Source organism: Diachasmimorpha longicaudata, chromosome 5, assembly GCF_034640455.1.
Source record: "Diachasmimorpha longicaudata isolate KC_UGA_2023 chromosome 5, iyDiaLong2, whole genome shotgun sequence".
Classification (NCBI taxonomy): Eukaryota; Metazoa; Arthropoda; class Insecta; order Hymenoptera; family Braconidae; genus Diachasmimorpha; species Diachasmimorpha longicaudata.
Window position 1 is genome coordinate 2,840,135 of NC_087229.1, and position 20,206 is coordinate 2,860,340.

The following is a 20,206-nucleotide window of genomic DNA, read 5'->3' on the forward strand; positions in this document are numbered from 1 at the left end:
GGAGTCACCCCAGACGCGTCAGCGATCTAACAACCTCCGCTATAATCTTTATCCAGCAGTAGCACCGACTGAGTGCCAACTGTGCACATAACCTAACCCAACCAAGATCTACCTGTCAAAACAAATGTTAATTGTAGTTCCCAATAAATATTCTGCTATTATCGTAGAGCAGAAGACAAAATGTGGGCGTGATCGTGTTCATTCACTGTCATATTCTTCGTAAACTTCATCATGACTTTGACTCGGGAGCTCATCGAGGGATACTTTTCGTCAGAAGAGTGTCGTTGACTATTGTCGTAAAACTTAATTTATTCTTACTGTTAATTTTGTTTATTTCTGGACGAGAATGGTTCCACCTCCTGTAGTAACTGGGATATCACCCAAGGAAGGTCCTCCAGGCACTAGAGTCACCGTTCGTGGTGAATTTCTGGGAAATAGAGCACAGGATTTGATAGGCAAGTAGCTGAACTCATACCAAAAAGTAAAATAATCAATACTGACCGAACAAAAATCATATTTCCACTTCAGGGAATTGTTTTTGTTTGCAGTGAAAAACTAATAATTATTAATCATGATATGAATATGTATTGATGTACCACTACCCGATTTTTGATTAGAAAGAATCGATTTTTCGCTGCAAAATATTTTATTCGTAGGGAATAACAATTTTGAGTGAAGTGAAATTTGTACTAGTGAATATCTACATTTTGGCACTGACTTATTTTTTTTTAATATATTTTTTTTCTCCAGGATTGACAATCTGCGGTTGCGACTGTCTTCTCTCCGCGGAATGGAAGTCCCCGAACAAGATCGTAGCGCGTTCAGGGCCCTGCAAGGGCCGTGGTGACATAATTGTGACAACTCGGATGGGAGGTCAGGGTTCCTCGACAGTTCAGTTCCGTGGGTACCACGAGACCATCGGTCCGATGAAAGAGTCCGCTGTTTGGGTTGAAGAGGCCCCAGTGCAGAGCTTCGTCTGGGGTCGCAGGGCACTGTCCCCCACAAACTACCAGCAGGAGGACCCCTTGGGCCTCAGTGTGGAAGGCAACGACACCAAGAAATTCCCAGAGGATGACCTCTGCGAGCTTTTCGGGGAGAGCAATGGTGAACTGACCTCAGAGAAGTTCCACCCAGGGTGGTTCCTCCTTCAGCATCATCATGCCACATCCCTGGACGATCTGAAGGCGGGACTAGCCTACCTCCGGCGTAAAGTCAATTCTCAGAAGGAGGGACAGCTCTCATTCCTGAAGGCCAACGTAGGGTCAGTCATGGAGCAGTTGGAGACTATTGTCCTGCTCAAGGAGCAGTTTGAGGCAGACGTCAGGAAATTTGGAGACGATCCCACTGTGAAACTCGAGCTGGCGATCAAAACATCCATGGAGGAAGCAAATAAACTTTTTGATGATGTATTGGCTAGGAGGGATAGAGCGGATGCCACCAGAAGTGCTCTCTCAGTCATGCAGCGTTACAGATTCCTCTTCTGCATGCCTGTGAATATCGAGAAGAATATAAAGAGGGGAAATTATGATTTGGTCATTAATGATTATGCCAGAGTGAAAAATCTATTTGGTAAGTTATTAAGATGGTTTGAAAATCATTATTTCAAGGTTTTGTCCTTAAATATTGTATCAATTACTAAATTATTAATTCTAATTTCCAACCTCTACAGGTAATACTGATGTTGAAATATTTAAAAAGGTCCTAGTGGAGATTGAGAAGAAGATAGACATGCTACGCGATATTCTTAGAAAGAAATTAGAGGAGATTCCCTTCGCATTGGAGAGACAGAAGAAAATCATTCGACATTTGGTGAATCTCGAGGCGGAGGGAGATCCCGCCTGGGAGGCCATCGTTTCCCACGCTGCCTATTTAGACAAAAACATCTCAGGATGTCTGCAAGACTACTTCGCAGACAATGGCCACGAGGAGGGGGTGGGCAGGCATAGAGGCAACAATTTAACGCCTATTTCTGCTGATCGGTTGAGAATGTTCAGGAACGATGCTAATTGTAATGTGCCTTCCAGAGTGTTATGTATTGAAGCTATTTGCGACGTTGTGGCTGAGCAGTTGCCTGATTTATGGAGATTGGGCCAGAGTTACTTCACTGGACAGCTACATGTGGCTGTGGACATCGAGAAACAAGGACCTTTCAAGAACCTCGTGCTGAACTGCATTCAGAGGGCCAGTGAGGCCATGAAGGAGAGCTGTGGAAGAGACCTGACACCTGCTTGGCTGATGCACAGTCTGAGATGTGTCAGGCAAATGTATGCTGCTCTTATTCATCTGGATTTGCCGAGTGAAGCGCTCGATATTTTTGGAAAATTTTTGTTTGATCTTAGGTGAGTTGAATAGAAAAAATATGAAAGAAGTATAGCATTATCTCCAGATTTTGTAATAGTAGATTATGGCGTGAGGACGATAGATGGAGGATTGTGAGGAGTGTGAAGGAGAGAGTGAATTCTCTCCGTCTAGTATTACTGAAATTAGAGAAAACAGAATTTAATTGGGGAAAATATTTTATTTAATATCAACTGTTTGTCACGACAATTGGTTACGAATGAGTAATTTTTGAGAAGAGTGATATTTTTCATTCTTGGGATAACAATAATTGTTACATCGTCATTTTTTTAATTAACCTTTTTTGTAGATTGCAATGTTTGGTAGCTCTTTTCAAACAAACTGCTGAAAACGTTGGAGCCTTACAGAGGAAGGAAACCTGGCAATTAGAATATTTGCCCAACGAAGATGGTGGAGTAACAAAACTACCATGCTTGTTCGAAGAAATGGTGATGGAGGTGTCTGATCTTGCTCGAGAAACTGCCATTGCATGTGGACCTAGGGAAACACCACTCCTAGATAATATCGCACCTCAAGCTCTCTTTCATAATTCAGTCAAGACACTCTTCGTAGCATTTTCCCGGTGTCTACAACAATTAGCCTTCAGTGGTAGTGAAGAGGCTAATGATGAGGATGATGTTTCCCAGCTAGTGAGCTCACCTGCAGTCTACAGATCCAGGGAAAAGCAAAGAGGACCTGCGACTCCGGTAAAAAAAATTGTCATTCACGATTCCACAAACAAAATTTTCATTCTTCAATTTCATTATCATGACAAAAAACTGGCAAGAAACAAAGTACAACAGTAATTATAAACAGGCGAAATTTAAGGCAGATTATAATATTAAATAATTTATTGTTTTCCGAAAATTATTTGTAAAAATATTTCTTAATTTTCCTCGCAGACATGGGAGAAGTGTTTGCTGATAACCCTCAGTAATATTCGATATACCATGAATACTGTGCTGCCAAGAGTAGTGGAGGCTTTACAGTCTAAGGGATATCCAGATTTGTCGTCTGCTGATGGTTGGAGAAAAGACTGGACGCAGTTGGAGACTCTGGACACTGCAGTGTTGGACGCCTATCTTGAGAGAAGATGTGACCCTCTTGTGGGGACCATTGAACCTAGTATGTACCTGGGACGCCTTGAATGGGACTCCGACGTGGAACCAACTCACATCAGACCTTACGCTCAAGAGGCACTGGCTAATCTCATTGCTGTCCATGCAGAGGTGAACTCCACACTACATATTAATTTCCAAATGTTCAATTAAATATTGAATAGATGAAAAAGATGACTCGACACCAAAATACCGACTATTGAGGCACTTACTCTTCAAAAAAATTTGGAACGAAATCATGAAATTCGGTTTCAAGTAATTAATTTTTACTCATTATCCAGGTTACGAGAGTGTCTCCTGGCCTCTTAAAACGAGTTCTGTCCCACATTGTCGAGACGATAGCGGAGGAACTGGCAAGACTGATGTCTTGTGTGAGGAAATTCGGGCCTTCTGGAATTATTCAAGCCCGAGCTGACATCACATTGTTGAGGAATGCTCTGTTAATTTATAGCACACCTCGAGCAAGGTAACTTCCTGACATTCTAATATTAGCACATAATCAATTGATTTCATTGGGCAACTGTGCTTACTGATAAAATAAATTAAAAAATTCTCCTGAGTAACTCAAATAAATGTAAACCTCTTTAAATCGATTGAATAGTTAGCTCCAGCAATTTCAAAAGTATTTCTCTCAACAGCACGTTCTTCGAAGAAGCTCTAGACGCTGTTCCACCAACCAAAAACGCAACTGACGCCTCTCGCATCGAGGCCCTGCTCAGTAAAGTGACTTCATCCATGCAATTACAAATTCGCTGTCTTGCCGAGAGACCAAAATCAGCACAAATTAGCCAAAACGAGGATCCCAATAGAACAACAGTTGTTTAACAAATAAAGAAACCAGTTGAATTTAAAGGACTCATTATTTCCATTAAATAATTCAGTATAAATATTAAAAACAGTTACAGTTGCTAAAAAATTTGAAACAACTACATCGGAATGGTTAAAATCAAGTCTTGTGATGGTTTTTAGTCTTTCTTCTTGTCCAAAGGTTTTTTAGTACGATTTGCAGGCATCGTTGGCTCTTCGACTATTGTTGCTGTATCCATACGTGTATTATCCACTGGATAAAGCCTAGAAAATAATTTCTCGATATTATTGATTCATAGATGAATGAATTATCAAGGAAAAATTATTCTTATAATTTTTTTACGTAATTCAACGCAGATTACTTTATCAATATCTTTTTAAAGACGAGGGTTAGACAGAAATATTGGTAGGCTTCGTTGAAAATTAATTAGACCTAGTGACTCTCTGAATGAAATTCCCTCTGAAATTTTTTTATCATTGAAGCATTTTCATAATCGTAAAAATTAAAGAACAATCTTTTTAATTTATGTCTTCTTATTAATGAGGGAAATAATTTCCTGGGAGAGCTATAAAAAATGATCTTCTACACTACTTTCTGATTTTCCAGTTGACAGAGATATTTTCAAAATAATCTGTGTGATATCAATGATTTTTGACCCACAAATTGATCTTTCTGAATACTTACCATCGCTGGTACAAGTAAATGAGGAAGATAATATCATCACGGAAGCAGGCTACTCTATGCGATGTTGGCATTGTTATGATAAATGCAAAAACATCGTCGATGAAGGTGTTAAATGCTTTGTACATAAATGCACGCCATGGTAAATGTGCTACCGACTTCAATTTGTAATTGACGAATAATTGGGGCAGCATGAAGAGGAACCCAAAGGCGTAGACTCCGTTTACTAGAGAATTTATTGTCCAGGAGTACCAGCTAAAAGTTTACCAATTATTTAATCAAATGAATAATATATTTTAATTTAATTCACGTTTTTGAAAATTCTTGAATTTACGGTACAAGTCAAGTGATCGAAATTGTAAAAATAAATATTGATGATTATGGTTACCTCTTGTGCGGCTGATACAACAATGAATAAACAGCTCCACATAGAACTAATGGATACAATAGATACGATAAATATCTCATGCTCTCAGCATCGAATTGACGAGTCTTGCTCTCTTGGGTCTCTTTTTTCTTATCCCTCTTCCACTTTAACTTTGAAGCTGTTCCACCACCGTCTGTGAATTGAAGTCTCAGAACTTTTTTTATTTTCCAAATCTGCAAAAAATTATTTATCCATGAACGGAATGTTTCTAATTGGAACGGACCGTCGTTGAATAATTGAAATTTTCATTCTATAGAGTCACCTCAATTAAAGTTCCTATTCCGGACGGAATCAATACAAGGAGAGAAGACCCTTCGTCCAACAAATAGAGGAAGATAATTGTCTGGCTGAATCCTCGCCAAATCACAGTTGTAACACTTAGACCTTCGAAACTAGCTCTACTCTTCCAGAAGTGGATGTCGTTTTTGAACGCCAAGAAATCGAATAACAGCTGAAAAATAAGATCTATCAATTTTTCACAAGCCAATAAAGTGTTATTTTTGTAGAGAAATTCTTGCATGAATTCCTATTAATCTTATCAACAATCAAAATATTTATATTAAGGAGATTCAACATTTTTTAACCATCTTACGTGCATGGAGGCGATGAAAATCGTTCCAGTTAGCAGATAAAAATTCGTATCAGCGTAAATCCCCTTAACTTCATCCACATCCTTGTCAGAAAATCCAAGTGATTTCATATTCAGCATAGCTGCTTTCACTTGGAGCAAGAGTCTCAACATACCCATCGTCGTTGGAGCATAAGAAACTGTCAAATTCATCATATGAGCGTCAAGGTTGATCGGCACCAGGTCTCGATGTCTCGTTTGGAGGAAATCGTAATTGATTATTGGCAGAAAAACACCCTCTGGGGTAATACTCAGGCTTTGCGAGAGTTCTTGGGGAATTTTATGAGCAGGAAGTTCCTCTGCGTCAGTCACCATCGTAAATGTAACGCGACTTCTTAAGTGGGAGAATGGTTTATCCTGAGACGATGCAGATCGTCTATATATTCTTGATTGCTCACTCAGGAGGTTGAAGGTTTCAGCTTCTGGTAATACGAATTGAGTGAGTTTTATTCTTGTCATCACTGCATATGGTTCCTGAAAATTTATCAATTAATGTTAACACTGTACCTACAAAATTGATAAAACGCACTAGTACATTATCCTAGAATATTCCAAAGCATTCTTAGAGAGCGTTCAGCTAAAATTTAATTAATTTCTTGGCCTAAAGCTTCGAGTTTTTTACTGACTAATGGCCTCTACTAACTAGAAGTCTTTTAATCATTGAACCTTTTTGCATTCGGGTTAGAACCTGAACCTATAAAAATTCCATAAATCTTTCTAGTGATGTCGCCAGCTTATTTCATGCATTTTTTCAGTCGTTTTTCATTAAAACCGACCAAACCTCAAACTCTCATAATTACCGTTTGTAACTTGGCAAAGCTGTAGCTCTGTTTTTTATCCTCAGTCATTTTTGGAACGACGATGATGTGAAGAAATGAAGTCCCATTCAGTCGAGTCTTTGGTGGAATCTGCAAACTGACTAGCATTTCCTTAGATACTTGATAATCAAACTCCAAATCAGAATGTATCCTATAAACTTCATGACGAGAGGGTCTAGCACTCGGCGAAGCGAATAGATGAACCTGCAGTTTAGGTTTAAAACTGAGGTAGGATTTTAGACAAGGCATCCCAGCTTCACATGGGGGTGGTACAAATAATAGAGAAATGCTGTAAATAGCGTAGGCAATATAACCCAAAAAAACTCCAGAGAATATCAGCGTCCACGGAGGTTGATGCATCTTTGAACTGTTCTCAAATCTGAATGGAAAATTTCATGGAGATTAATCAGAGAAAAGGGGAGGCTGTCGCTAATTTAATCATTTGTTTACATAATTAGTAGTCAAAATTAAAGGTGAATGAACGGAGAATATTTACCTTGGATGACGTGATACGATGTTATGTTAATTCACCGGGAATTTATTATATTTCAAAACTTATTCTGCTGAAAAATTATTATTGAATGCATGGTGATAAGATTAGGTAGTTTAAATGCACATCTTCCGTTTATTCTTCGACTATTCTCTTGAAACTGTAAAACAATACAGCTGTCGCACCGATCAACTTGCCGACATTGACATGCTTGACAACATGGGATCCCAGGCGCATGCGCGAATACGTCATGGACACGTATGAAAAATAAATATTAGAGAATTTGTAGAATTCCCTGGACTAATGTATTGCGTTTTTGTTGGACTTTTAGTTAATATCTTTGACCGACAATTGACGCCTAATCAAATCTAGCATAAGAAACAACATATGGAAGCATCTTTTACTATTTTTTTCCATAGACATTTGTTATAAATCCTATGTTATGTGAATTTCCCCAGTTAATCGAGGATTAACTAATTAATTAATTATCTTGATGAATAATTCACATGAATTATTGGGCTTCTTCCGATTTTCTTCTATTTTGAAGCCCAGTCGATATGAATCAGGGACATGTCCAGGCCGGGCATGACGCAGAGCCAGGAACTGGAAGAAATGATGTCATAATGAGGCACCGAAAAGGCAATAAAAAGATACGATTAAGAGTGAAATGAATAACGATTCAAGTGAAGTCTTTACAAATCATTTGAAGCATAACACCTAATGTAATAACAAAGTTAATTGTTACTCATCCAGTGTTGCTAATTTTTTGTTCATTCGAGACTGTAGAAAATTCATAATCCACATCAAAAACAAATTTTTGACTGCCTTTTTGAATGTGAGATACCCTTTTGACCTGAAAACTCACTGCAAATTGCTCGACATGGTGAAGACACAGGAGGAGTCGGCGGTGGAGGAGGACGTACAGGAATTCTTTTTATTGTCACGCAGTATCTCGGTTGGGCTGGAGGGGGTGGGGGTGGAGGAGTCATGGGCATAGATATCACTTGAACTTTAGGTGGACAGGGCATGGGGTAGTACGGTGGGCACAATGGGTCAGGACGAAGATAAACCTGCAATACAGATGAAGAGAATTGTTAATGGAAGGAATGTCGAGATATTTTGACAGGAAAAATTGAAAATTTTGTTGTAAGTCGCAGGGCAAAATCAATTGGGATGATCATTCATTAATTTTTCTAATATATTGCATCACATCTAAAAATTCTTTAAGGCCCCTAAGACTAACGAGGACTTTGAAATTCCTTTGATGCTTAGTTGCTCAGTTATTAATTTATTTGAAAAACACCAACCTCGGTTTTTATCGGTTTCGGTCCGAGTGCAGGTCTTGGACAAGTCAATGGACAGGCGAAGCAAAGAGGTGGACATATTTGTGAAGGTTCAGAGTTTTTAATTATCGAAATTGCTGGCTGATTAGGAGATCCGCATTTTCTTTGATCGACACATGGAGAAATCCAATCAAATTGTCAGTTATCAGTAGCATTTTTCGATGCTATCAACAAATAGGAAGAATTGAAGATACTTACTTCATCATGATTTGTTTATTTAAAGATATAAAATGATTGTATTGCTTTCTACTAATTGATTTAGATGGGTTATAATGATAGTGTTAAATATTTTGTCGAGGGGATCAGTTACTCATCTGATAATTTATCTCATTTCAATTTCAAACCGACGGTCAAGAGGAAACAAAAGACACGATGCTCAGTTGATTTTTTTATTTTCTTAGACATTCTTTCGCTTTTTATCATTTCAATTAGAAAATGATTTGTTTCTTTTATATTAAGTTTCATATTACGTTTCTATCTCGCCTTTATGACCGTCAAAAGACAAAACTACAATTGTTTGACGTCTGTAACCCTTTTCTTTAAAGTAAATTCAATTTAAATTACTTTTTATCCTTTTCCCTTATGAGAAACACCCGGAAAGCACCACCTCGCAATTAAAAAATAGTTCAACCATCTCGCAACTCTAGAAATAGCACAATCTATATTGAACTACCGCACAATTATTATTATTCAAAAATACCTTCACCTCCAAAAATACCCTCAATCATTCAAACTATTGCTGCTTCGAACTCCCTGATCAAATCCTTTTTTACACAAATATTCAATAATATTTTCAACTTATCAAGCATAACAAACGGAGGGCCCGTTGGGCGGTTGTGCCGGGATTCTCCTCCTCCTCATTCTGCAGGTGTGTTCCTCAAGCCTCCTGGCTGCACGTTCAATGGTATCAACGCCCTGGCTCCAGAGGCGTTCGGCGGTGGCGCTAGCACGTGGCCAAATTCTCTGATGAACATTAGTGGAATCAACGAACTCACCCCACATGCAAGCCTCTCCTCCTAACATCAAATGTCTATTGACATCGGCGCCATTGAAGTCAAGGGGATCACATCTGTAGTACTTCTTCCAATCACCACCTCCTGCAACGTGATCTAGGTACCAACAGGCTGATAACAGAGCTGAGTGTCCAGCCTGTGTGACCTTCTCTAGTTCCTTGGACCACAAACCCGTCCAAACGTGGACCACGGTGTCTGATGTAATGTCCACATTGTTATCGAACACCTCTTGCCAAACAACAGAGCTTTTGTTCTTGGCTGCAGGGATTTTCAAAAGCTCTGCGATGTAACTGCTCTCGAGACGTGTAAAATCAGCCCCCATCCCTTTTCTCGTCATGAAGGCACGTACATTAGGGTTGCTCGCCCAACAATCGAAAGGAACCTCGTCACCCCCCAGGTGAATGTATTTATCCTGAAAGAGATCCATCACTTCGTTGAAGAGCGTTCTCAGGAACGGCCAGATTATTTCCTTGCTGGGGTCTAGGGGCCCCAGGCGACCATTGGGTACTCCAGTCGTGTCGTAACAAGTAGTCAACATCTCCGGATGTGACTCCCCCCAAGATCTAACATGGCCAGGGGAGTCAAATTCCGGCATAACGCGAATCCCTCTGAGTCTCGCATACTCCATCACGTGTTTGATGTCATCAGCGGTGTAAACCAGGCCAGGAAGCCAGGACCCTTTCTCAGATAGCTCAGGAAAAGCTTTGCTTTGATACGGGAAACTGTTATCATCAATGATGTGCCAGTGGAAGACGTTCAACTTGTTGTAAGACATGGCATCCAATGTCAGGAGAATATCTGAGATTGGGAAGAAGTGACGGGACGTGTCCAGGAGTAGGCCTCTGTGAGGTAACTTTGGAGTATCAAAAATTGTTTGAGTTTGGATTTTCAACTGAAACATCGTAAAACAAAGGAAACTATTAACAAAATTGTGAGAAACAAGATGAAGAAGTTTGAATTATTCAGCTTATTGTTTTAATAGATTTATGGGCTTCTCTGTTATAATTTTCAGTAAAAAATGTTAAATGATTTACATTTGCGCCTTGTCCAGAAAAAGCCAGCAGCTGACTGAACGTCTCCAATCCCCGAAGAGCGCCCCATACGGAAGGTGCAAATAGATCAGCTGTTTTTCCAATAATCGTGAGCCTATCTAAAGCGCAATAAAATCAATAAACAAGATTAGTATCAGAAATCAATATTGCGAGGTACAAAAATAGCACAACCCTTAGATAGACAATTCCAAAACAAATCGACTACAGTAATGGTCTCTCAAACGAATATTAGCATGTTGGATACTGCAAACGATTGAAAAACATTCTTAGTCCATTTGTGAGCCAATGCCAGAGCTTTAATAGTGATAAAAGTTTATGGTTGAGCTTCGAGCCTGGAAGCAGTAAAATATTTACAGCTTTCGTTCATGTGGAGGTGCGGTAACACCTCGCAGGCACCAGCCACACGGATATCAAGGGCCTCCAGTTCTCCCTTAAACGTCAGATCTGCACGAAGTGATCGCCTGATCTCGGGCCTCGGGAATTTCAGCCGAGCGTAATGACTCTCCGATGTGATTATGCTCATGTACCTGGTTTTGGCTTCGGTGAGGATATCACAATCTTGATTCAACTGAAAAAAAGGCGGAAGGAGTTTTTAAGACATTGTAATAATGCTGATAAGTGAAGCTTCTGAAATTCAAATACTCTTCTTGCTGGGACGTTCCCTAGAGTTTTAATTACAGCAATTTTTCCTTTAATATTTATCTCTGTGTAAATTTTCCTGGAAATCTCCATTCCATCCTCAAAATTATGGAATAAAAAACTAGACTCTGATAAATAAAATGGTCTGGAATAAGTTTCCATGAATTGCAGAAAGATTATTTGAATTGGTAATACATATAGGTACCTCGAGAATTCGAAACCAATTTTTCTTTCGTATTTAGTTATTGATAATATTGTTATAAAAGCCCTACCTTAATATCAAAAGTCGACGGCCTCAGAATTAAAAATCCATTCTGGATACTTCTCATGTTAACCGAAGGCCAGGGTTCCCCTTCAGTGGGCACGAACCAGGGCCCAAAATCTGCATGCCAATCAGCATTGATGCCAGATAGATACAACAACATCAAAATTCCCAAATATCCACACATATTTGAATAAACAAGTAGTTCACCTAGAGAAAAAAAATAGGAACCTCAGACTCGTCGTATCAGAACGACGTGGAGGGCAACGGGTCCAGTCGTGTACTGAATAGCTTCTGTAATCTTTTGGGTATTTTCATCGTGATGTTGTGTTATCACTGATGCGTTGACATTGTGTGGGGGCCAGCGGTCAGATGGGAATAACCGAGGGTGAGTAAACGGGGATTAGCGATTGATGATATGATAACATCGGTCGGCAGATTCTGTATATATTTATCTGCTGTGCGATGCGTTTTGCTTATCACTTTCCTAAATTTTAATATAATCTAATATTTCGAAAGCATTCCATTCTGTGTCAATGGCGATAAGAAATTGCTCGGAAATCATAGAAAGTGTTCTTTCGCTATTACTTAAATTAACAATCTTTGTTTATTCATTTACCAATAGAATGCAGCAGCTACTGTGTATGAATTACGCCAGCAGGAAAAATATAAAACCAAATGGAATATCAATTTTCTTGGCAAGAATGTCTGTTTTGATTCCGTAAAATCACGTTCAGAAGATTAATACGAATACAAAAATGTCCACTCTCTTTTCATTATCCACATTTTCGATATCATCCAGTTATTTAAATCAATCAATCTTATCAAATATCAAATATCAATGAAGACAGAAAAACAGTGAGACAAATCGTGAGAATTTTCCTTTGATTAAATACCTAAAGTTCTCAATGAGCAATTATTGAATTGAAGAGAAAAATTTACTACGAAAATCTCATCACAAACATTACTATTAATATTATGCAATAGATGGTCGAGCATTGCTGATAAATAATTCTCGTTACGTTAAATTAAAAGATGAAAATTATAATCTTCATTGTACCAATGAAAAGTCATAAATCATGAATATATCACTCGACGTGCGCTCATTGAAAGGGATAAATCAATACATAAGCTTCGCCAAGTTTTTACAATGATTAAAAAGAGAAGTGATAAAAAATGGCTTTATGATTTTTTTACGATCATTCTAGCGCCCACCCGACGAATCGGCATTTACGGCACTGTCAGGTGAATCGTAGCTTCATTGATTGCAACTTATACGCCGGGACGCTACCTAAAGCTAGCGGAGGCACTTGCGCACGCGATCTCACGATGGAATCCACTATCCATTCACTGCTTCCCCATATTCCATTTCTCCTTCAGTATTTCCCCTTGCCCCCTTGAGCGCCTACAATCTCTTCGCAACCATCAGAGGCGTTGATTATAGACACGTCTGCGTATATCACGACGAGTAATTCACACGACGACACATCGATTTTTACGTTAAGAATATCCAAGTACTTCGACTGTTCTACTGGAGTGAAATTCTTCTCTGCTTTTGTTTCCAGGTCTCATTGGAGATCCATCTGACGCTGGGTATCTGGCAATTTGAGAATAATTTTATAATGATTGAATGATTATAGAAAAGATTTTTCTAATCTGATGAAATTAAGCCGCTCGTTTTTGGGAGAAAACAGCCGAACGAATTGACGAATTCGGATTATTTTCTACGAATAATTTATACATTATCAATTTTGAATCAGGGAGAACATTTGTTCAGAATGGTGATAAATTTATTCATATCACTGAAGAAAAGCCGATTGATGGCATAAATCAAGTCGAACTCCGACAGATGCAAACTGGAATATCGGTCTGATTCAAGTCGATTTTTCGTTGTCAGGGTGAATACTGAATTATGTATAACAGCTCGAAGCACAAATTGAATTTAGTCTGTTTGTACTACTGTATTGTCCCAACAATTTACAACATTCACTATTCACTTCTTCAAGTTTATGTGGAACATAACTGATAACTTTTGTATTTTGCAAAAAATCCATTCGTCATTAACAGCATGCGTTAATTATTAATAAGAGGCTCTGTCGAAGTTGAAGATAAATGTATGATTATTAATCAACAATTAACGAGTGAGTAATCTGACAATGAAAATTTGAAATAACCGCAGAATGCTCTATTGATACAATGAGGGCTCATTTGGTTATGAATAATAATGATTTTCCGTAGCTGTTACTCCGGTCGATGGATTTGTATTAATTATAAACGGATGTTATTTACCATCCCATAATCCAACAAATTCAGCAGGATTCATTAGCTTTGTAATTTTTGACTGAGTCCTGTATGCTGACTACATATTCATTTATAATAATAACACATTCATTTTTAAATTGTTTCAACTAATATTTTGATAATTAATCCATGTTACTGGTAATTGAAATGTGTGAGATAACTATTATTTTGTAAAACCTCTCGCAAAAGTCTCTCAACAGTAAAAGTGTGACTTAATTGAAATAAATCTATTCCTTATCGCAGATTTTTTTCTGTGAAGAAAAAAATTATTAAATTTACTTTGTTACGAGAATTGAAAAGTCCCCGCAATAATTTCATGAAAATAGAGAAAAGCCTATTTGTGTTCACAGTTTAGGACTAAATAAAGACAATTTCCTGTCAAGATAATGACGTCGTCGGATGTTTTCATTCACAACGTGGAGATCCTATCAAGATATAATTCTCCCGGGATATGAATAATTGAATTTTCATTACATCATTTGTGCTGTCAGATCGCTAATAGAAAATGTACACATGTATAATGTGGTCAATACGATACTCAATGTGCCGCTAGGATTACCTTAAGACACCGGATGTGCGCCAGTAGTAAATTCCCGCTGTGGACCGCCCTGTTCGCATCAGGTGTACCTTTCCTCCCGCTCGTGGTCAGGATATCGATCTCGGGTAAATTTAAACGAGCCATGAAACAACTTACTCAATTCTCGTAAACCGCTGAATCCGATAGCATCAATAATAGATAAATGGCTCGGGGGGTCAGATACTTTAGAGAATAATTTCCCATTCCCCAGTTTCATTCGAATTAATTCTGCAATTCTATAGCCATGTGTAAGCGGCTTAGCGGAATCACTCTGCAAAAAAAAACTTTCTATTCACCGTATTTCTCCATAAAATCATGAATTTTACAAACGAAAATCACCTGAAATTTCAGTAGCCATATTTGTTTTCAATCTCACCATTTTCTATCGGAGACTGATCACCAGTGTACGCATATCCGGCCAATTTTTCCTACCGGCAATATCCTCTGGAATGTTTGTTAAACCCCTTACAACCACCGCAACAAACATCAAATCCCCAAAATATGAAATCTCCCCCCCCCCTCCCGCCCTAAAATGTATCCATTTCCCGCCATTACCACGAGTCGCCTCCCCGTCCCAAATCATCACTCTCCCCAAAAATAACCAACCGTATCACCGTACAAGTCTTATCGATTGTTTCCGGCAACCCCAAATCGATCAAAAACCCCCTCTAACCCACGTTATTGACCCCCGACAGCCCCGGCCCCCGTACCGTCATCGCCGCGATAACTTCGGTTCCCTCAACTGCCTAAACACGTCCTAAAAGCGCCTGCGCGCCTGTTGCAACTACGCACGCGCCGCGAATTATCGGTCGCGCCCTCTGGCAACGGCGGCGCTTATTACCGGTCGAACTTGGCGTCAGGCGTCAGTGCTCGCGCGGATTCGTCGCGGCGTCGATCGAGCCCTCTTAAACCGTCTACGATCACCACCGGCACTCGTGTATCGCCGGGGGGGGGGACTCGAGTGGGTTTTTTTTGTACAAAAAACCCCGTCATAACCTCATTGTGTGTGTGTACATGTGTGTGAGGGTCTCCTGTTGTTGTTGAGGACGCGAAGAGGGAAAAAAGGAAAAAATTCGGCTGAAATAAATGTAGCATCGCCATCCACGAACTCGAGATAAATAGACGAGCTTTTTGTCACTGGGTGTATGTGTTGAGTGCACTGGGGTGTATTAATGTGTCTGTGAGGGAGCAAAGAGAGGGCAGTAGTGGAGTGGCGGTAGTAGTGGAGGATGAGATCGATTGGATAGTCGCCGGATACGCTGGACATCGAGGGGGGTAGATATTTGACTGAGAATAAAGACAAGGGATAATTCTCTCTGTCAAGGATCATCAACACCACGATCATCAATCCGAAGACAGATTTGTCGTGAGGGAGAAGAAGAGAGGGTTGTTCTTGGCTGATCATACGACGCCAACGAGTCCAGTACTATCGTGCGTGGGTAAGGAAGGAATGTCGAGTGTAATTCATAAGGACGCGAGGGCGAATTTGTAACGGATGTTACCGCGATAACCGCGAGAAGGGAAAAGCGGTCAGTGATTTTGATTCGTCGAGATACTTCCATGGTTTTATTCACCAAAAACGGGTCAAAGATCGATAGCGGTGAGTCAAGTGTCTTCACCGCTCTCACGTCCTCTTCCAAATCAGAGGGCAATTCAATTCCAATCATCTCGTTGTAATGATAATCCATTGAGTTCAGGTATGAGTGGTATCATTTGGAGATGTCCTAGTAGATTACATGGAGCGATATCGACAGAGTCAAACGTCAAGTGAAGGCCCCAATTCTCGACGCATGATTTGTGCAGATGAATTGGATGAGGATAAATAATTGTTGGAGGACGCCCGATCCACGACGAGTGATCTTCATCCGGTTGATTGGATGAGCCACGAATGTGCGGAAGAATAGTCTTGTTGGGTAGATGGGATTGGTCGATTGAAGGTCGATCGATGACACGAAGGAGACGAGTGAGGATTGAAAGAGTGAAACGAAAAGGTGGAGGAGTGAGAGAGGCCTGACCGCTCGTCAAACTACCTCGGGAAATTGACGTTTTGTCATTGAGCACGTGACGCAATCGATACACCACCAGCATCGGAAAAGGTCAGGACAACCAAAAAAAAAAGAAAAAAAAAGGTATTGGAAAAATTGAATCAGAAGTGTCCGGAGTGGCTCCATTTTGCCAGTGGGAAAATTCCTCGGCGAATCCTCACCAATCAAGAATCGAATGAACCAGTTAATGTTGATCCTTCTGGTTGCATGGAGGAGAGGCCGACAGGAGCTCCACCTTGAAGAAACTGGGAAGTGGGAAGTGAATAGACGACATATATGTAGGGTGGGAAAAACGTAGGCAAGTGGGTCAGGTCGGCTAAAAGTGAGAGAGTCGATTGGCGAATGAGAGGAGAGGAGAGCAGGAGAGGAACAAATTACAGGAGAGGGTGGTGAGGAGGGGATTTTTGTGTGGGGAGTGTGCAGTAGCGGAAGTCAGATTAGAAGAAAAAGGGCGGTGGAAGGGAGAGGGGAGGGAAGGATAGAATAGCAAGACGTTTATTGAGATATGTCTAGGGACCCATACGCCTCAAGTGGGGTGGTTGGTCCAGGTGGTGGGACTAGATCACCGCGTAGTAGTAGACGCGTAGCGGAATTGCCGACAGTTGATCGTAGCCCATCGAGGAGTTATGCCAGTGGACGGGGCAGCCCTCTTGGACGTAAACGTGGAACGAGAAGTGGTAATAATTCACCAGAACACCTTGGTTATGGATCTTATCAGCATCATCAGTTGAGTAGTCCTTTTTATTCACGTGACGAGGATCTGGGTAGCCCAGTTATGCTTGAGGAAAGGGGTAGAAGTATGTCCACTGGGGGTGGGGGTCATCATCGGTCACGAAGTGCCTCGAGACCTGGTATGTCAGGGGCTTCAGGTCTATCAGCCAGGTATACAAGTTTGGATCGTGCATCAGCTGGAATTCTTGATCATGATCGAGAATTTGTACCAATACGTGAGCCCAGAGAGCGCAGTAGAGATCGGGGTGGTTTATATCTGGATGAAGATGTCTATGGATCGAGATCAGCTAGGCAGAGCCCCAATCCCCATCTACTCAGGGATGGTGGGCTTTATATTGGGGAACTGCAGCATCAGAATAACGATCTTCAGAGAGAGCTTGGGAACCTTAAGAAGGAACTCGAGCTCACTAATCAGAAGCTTGGGAGCTCGATGCACAGTATCAAGACCTTCTGGAGTCCGGAGTTGAAGAAGGAGAGGGCACTTAGAAAGGAGGAGAGCACTAAGTACAGTCTCATCACTGAACAATTGAAGTTACTCAACTCGGAGAATCAGGTATGGATTTTTTCAAATTATCTTGGTTCTCTTGCTATGTTCGATCTCAATTGGAATTCTAATCATTTTATAAATAGCGGTTCTAAGTGGGGGATGCAAGACCATAGGATAATTTATGTTCCCTTGAGCTTATATTACCTCTTCTAATGATTTTAATTTTAATTTAATTCACATTTTGGAGGTCACTACTGAATTTCGATAGATATTTCGTGATATTGTATGAAACCGTGTAAAAAGTGTTATGCAATGACTCTCGCGATCGGAAAATTCTCCCTCACCCTCTCTATTAATCTTAGAAGTAAAATTTTTCGTCGAAAGTCAGAATTTTTTCTTCGAATGCTTTTATTAGAATTCCAGTCAAGAGATATGGCCTCTTGTGAAATTTCTCTCGACTTGTCTTCATTTAACGATAATCATACAATTCCTCTCGGCCAGTATTGAGCCAGAGTTCTTTCATCTTCTCCCATTCCTCTCGGCTCTCGCGGTAGAACTAGAAATGTCAAGAAATCTTGCTTGCAGATAATAAAATAGTCCGTAAAAGAGGTCCCTCTCGTACTCCCAAAATAAGCTGCAATCTCATTCTCAATTCATCTTCTCATCTTCAATTGTTGGGTGAAACTCAGACGTCTGTTTTGCCTCGCCATCACTCTTTCTCTTCTGCTTCGAACATTTCCATTATCTCGAGTATTCGATCAATTTTATGTCTTTCAAGGAACGTACGCTCGTTGAAGAATAATTGACGTAGGCAACGAATGCATATCGAGACACTGGGTAATGAAATTCAATTGAATGCTGTTGACGAAGGTCTCCAATGATGGGGGCTACAGGCTGTACAGTGACTATAGATCATATACTCACGCACTAAATATCCAGCTGCTCGTATATCTCATCTACGGGGATGTATGTGTGCACATACATCCTCCACATTCATATTATTTACACACCAGACGTGTCCAGAGATTTCATCCTCAAGATGAGTGCTAGAATGAGTCATTGGCACGACGAGTGAAAGAGTAACTGATGTTCTGGATTCTTTGGCTTTTTGCCGCGACTTAAGGTCACAGATGATTTTGATATAATGAAATCTTTCATCGGGTTCATGGGATAAAATGAAAAAAAATCTTGGACGTTGAATGCTTAATCGATTCTCTTTAGTCTTTGTGAATGGAAGGTTGGATGGTAAATTGTGGGGTCTTTTTGATGAAATTAACTAGGGTATTTCACACAAAGTGAATGCCCAGTCGCTGACTCATGATTTTCTGGGGCAGGAAAAGGCAAATGGTCTTTGGTTTCCTGGCTTGGTGCCTTCGGTTGAACTTCCTTCGTCAGGATGTGAAATTTTATTTATCGTTTTAATGGCACAACGGTGGAAAAAATCATTACAATGATCGTCCGAATTGTTATTGGAAGAATAATCGTAGATATTTGGGTTGAGAATGGAGGAGATCACAAATGGATTTTTGGATTTGAAAGGTTTGAGGGGGATTTATTGAGGGACCGGTCCTTTGTAGGGATTTATTTGGACGCAAAGAAGGCTCTTTAGTACATTTTGATGAATCAGTTAATTCCTGGAATTTTCGCAAACCAATGTGGCTCATGTTCATAGACTTATCTCTTTGATAAGGAGCTTCAAGAAATTTATGAAAGGAACTCTTTTGTGGAGGGCTTCTCGCTTATAAATTCGTGTTTCATGTCTGATAGTTCTCGGAATATCTGGGTATTTTGCTTCTTTATTTTTATGCAGAGAATGCAGGGATGTAGAGCTGGAGATGGAAAGATAGAGATGTCGATGACCAATTGCTTGCAAACCCCTGAATTTATTACAAAAATGAACATTTATTTCTGTGAATCCCCCAAATTGAGGAATATTGAAGAGATTTTCAATTTCATCGTTGAAATTTGAATATCAGAGGGAACATTTAATGTGGTATTCAGATGGTTGACAATACGCAGTAACATATATAAGTTGATTCCATCAGGTATCCAATCATCAAATTAATTTAGTCACTAATTCAATTGATGCACTCCATTCTCCTCATCAATTAGCTACTGTCGTCATCAAGCCCGCCACATTTTCGAAATTCGAAATAATATTAACTGAGGTAAATATCCTCATTTCTTCACCACATTTCAGAATTTGATGGCACCATATTCATAATTGGATGTTCAGCACAATAAATTAATACCTTTTTCGGTGCCAGAATATTTCTTGAAAATTATATAAAAAAAAATATTGAAATAACATTCAATTCGAATTAAAGGGGCAACATATCAACACTTAAATTTTTCTCTCGGCTAAACGCACGTTGTTCGGGGAATTAGCAGTATTGTTGTAAAATGAATAATTTTGTGGGGTTCAATATTAAATTTCAATGTGAAATA

The 20,206-nt window shown here is 39.8% G+C and overlaps 5 protein-coding genes across 13 annotated transcripts in view; 2 read left to right on the forward strand and 3 right to left on the reverse strand.

Moving 5' to 3' along the window:
• The first annotated feature begins 31 nt into the window (after window positions 1–31).
• Window positions 32–4,307, forward strand: Sec5 (Secretory 5). The gene is made up of 7 exons (XM_064121358.1): window positions 32–455; window positions 751–1,569; window positions 1,670–2,339; window positions 2,648–3,044; window positions 3,240–3,566; window positions 3,737–3,921; window positions 4,094–4,307. The coding sequence occupies exons 1-7, from the start codon at window positions 347–349 to the stop codon at window positions 4,278–4,280; spliced, it is 2,694 nt and encodes an 897-aa protein (XP_063977428.1). The 5' UTR covers window positions 32–346; the 3' UTR covers window positions 4,281–4,307.
• Window positions 4,297–7,504, reverse strand: LOC135162660 (lipid scramblase CLPTM1L). Its single transcript, XM_064121364.1, has 7 exons — window positions 7,314–7,504; window positions 6,800–7,196; window positions 5,964–6,473; window positions 5,634–5,822; window positions 5,333–5,544; window positions 4,948–5,199; window positions 4,297–4,526 (listed from the first exon to the last, which is right to left on the reverse strand). The coding sequence occupies exons 2-7, from the start codon at window positions 7,175–7,177 to the stop codon at window positions 4,421–4,423; spliced, it is 1,647 nt and encodes a 548-aa protein (XP_063977434.1). The 5' UTR covers window positions 7,178–7,196; window positions 7,314–7,504; the 3' UTR covers window positions 4,297–4,420.
• A 141-nt stretch (window positions 7,505–7,645) lies between these two features.
• LOC135162666 (late cornified envelope-like proline-rich protein 1) lies at window positions 7,646–8,987 on the reverse strand. The gene is made up of 4 exons (XM_064121380.1): window positions 8,849–8,987; window positions 8,615–8,753; window positions 8,173–8,377; window positions 7,646–7,910 (listed from the first exon to the last, which is right to left on the reverse strand). Exons 1-4 carry the CDS (start codon window positions 8,854–8,856, stop codon window positions 7,870–7,872), a joined length of 393 nt encoding a protein of 130 aa, XP_063977450.1. The 5' UTR covers window positions 8,857–8,987; the 3' UTR covers window positions 7,646–7,869.
• Window positions 8,988–9,025: 38 nt separating this feature from the next.
• Window positions 9,026–20,206, reverse strand: part of LOC135162659 (beta-hexosaminidase subunit beta-like) — a 50,870-nt gene continuing 39,689 nt past the window's right edge. The window contains exons 1-6 of one of the 4 annotated variants that reach the window (XM_064121361.1): window positions 14,477–14,762; window positions 12,908–13,213; window positions 11,627–11,826; window positions 11,070–11,283; window positions 10,698–10,813; window positions 9,026–10,555 (exon numbers count right to left, since the gene is read on the reverse strand). In XM_064121361.1, the coding sequence (XP_063977431.1) occupies window positions 9,452–10,555; window positions 10,698–10,813; window positions 11,070–11,283; window positions 11,627–11,803 (1,611 nt within the window). In that variant the 5' untranslated portion in view covers window positions 11,804–11,826; window positions 12,908–13,213; window positions 14,477–14,762 and the 3' untranslated portion in view covers window positions 9,026–9,451. Of the gene's footprint in view, window positions 10,556–10,697; window positions 10,814–11,069; window positions 11,284–11,626; window positions 11,827–12,235; window positions 12,252–12,813; window positions 12,862–12,907; window positions 13,214–14,476; window positions 14,763–20,206 lie in introns of those variants that run through there. The other 3 variants (XM_064121360.1, XM_064121359.1, XM_064121362.1) reach the window with 3 other exon arrangements.
• Brp (bruchpilot) overlaps window positions 15,350–20,206 on the forward strand; it is a 76,638-nt gene continuing 71,781 nt past the window's right edge. For 4 of the 6 annotated variants that reach the window (XM_064121349.1, XM_064121352.1, XM_064121350.1 and 1 more), the window contains exon 1: window positions 15,351–17,824. In XM_064121349.1, the coding sequence (XP_063977419.1) occupies window positions 17,045–17,824 (780 nt within the window). In that variant the 5' untranslated portion in view covers window positions 15,351–17,044. Of the gene's footprint in view, window positions 17,825–20,206 lie in introns of all 6 variants that reach the window. The other 2 variants (XM_064121355.1, XM_064121356.1) reach the window with 1 other exon arrangement.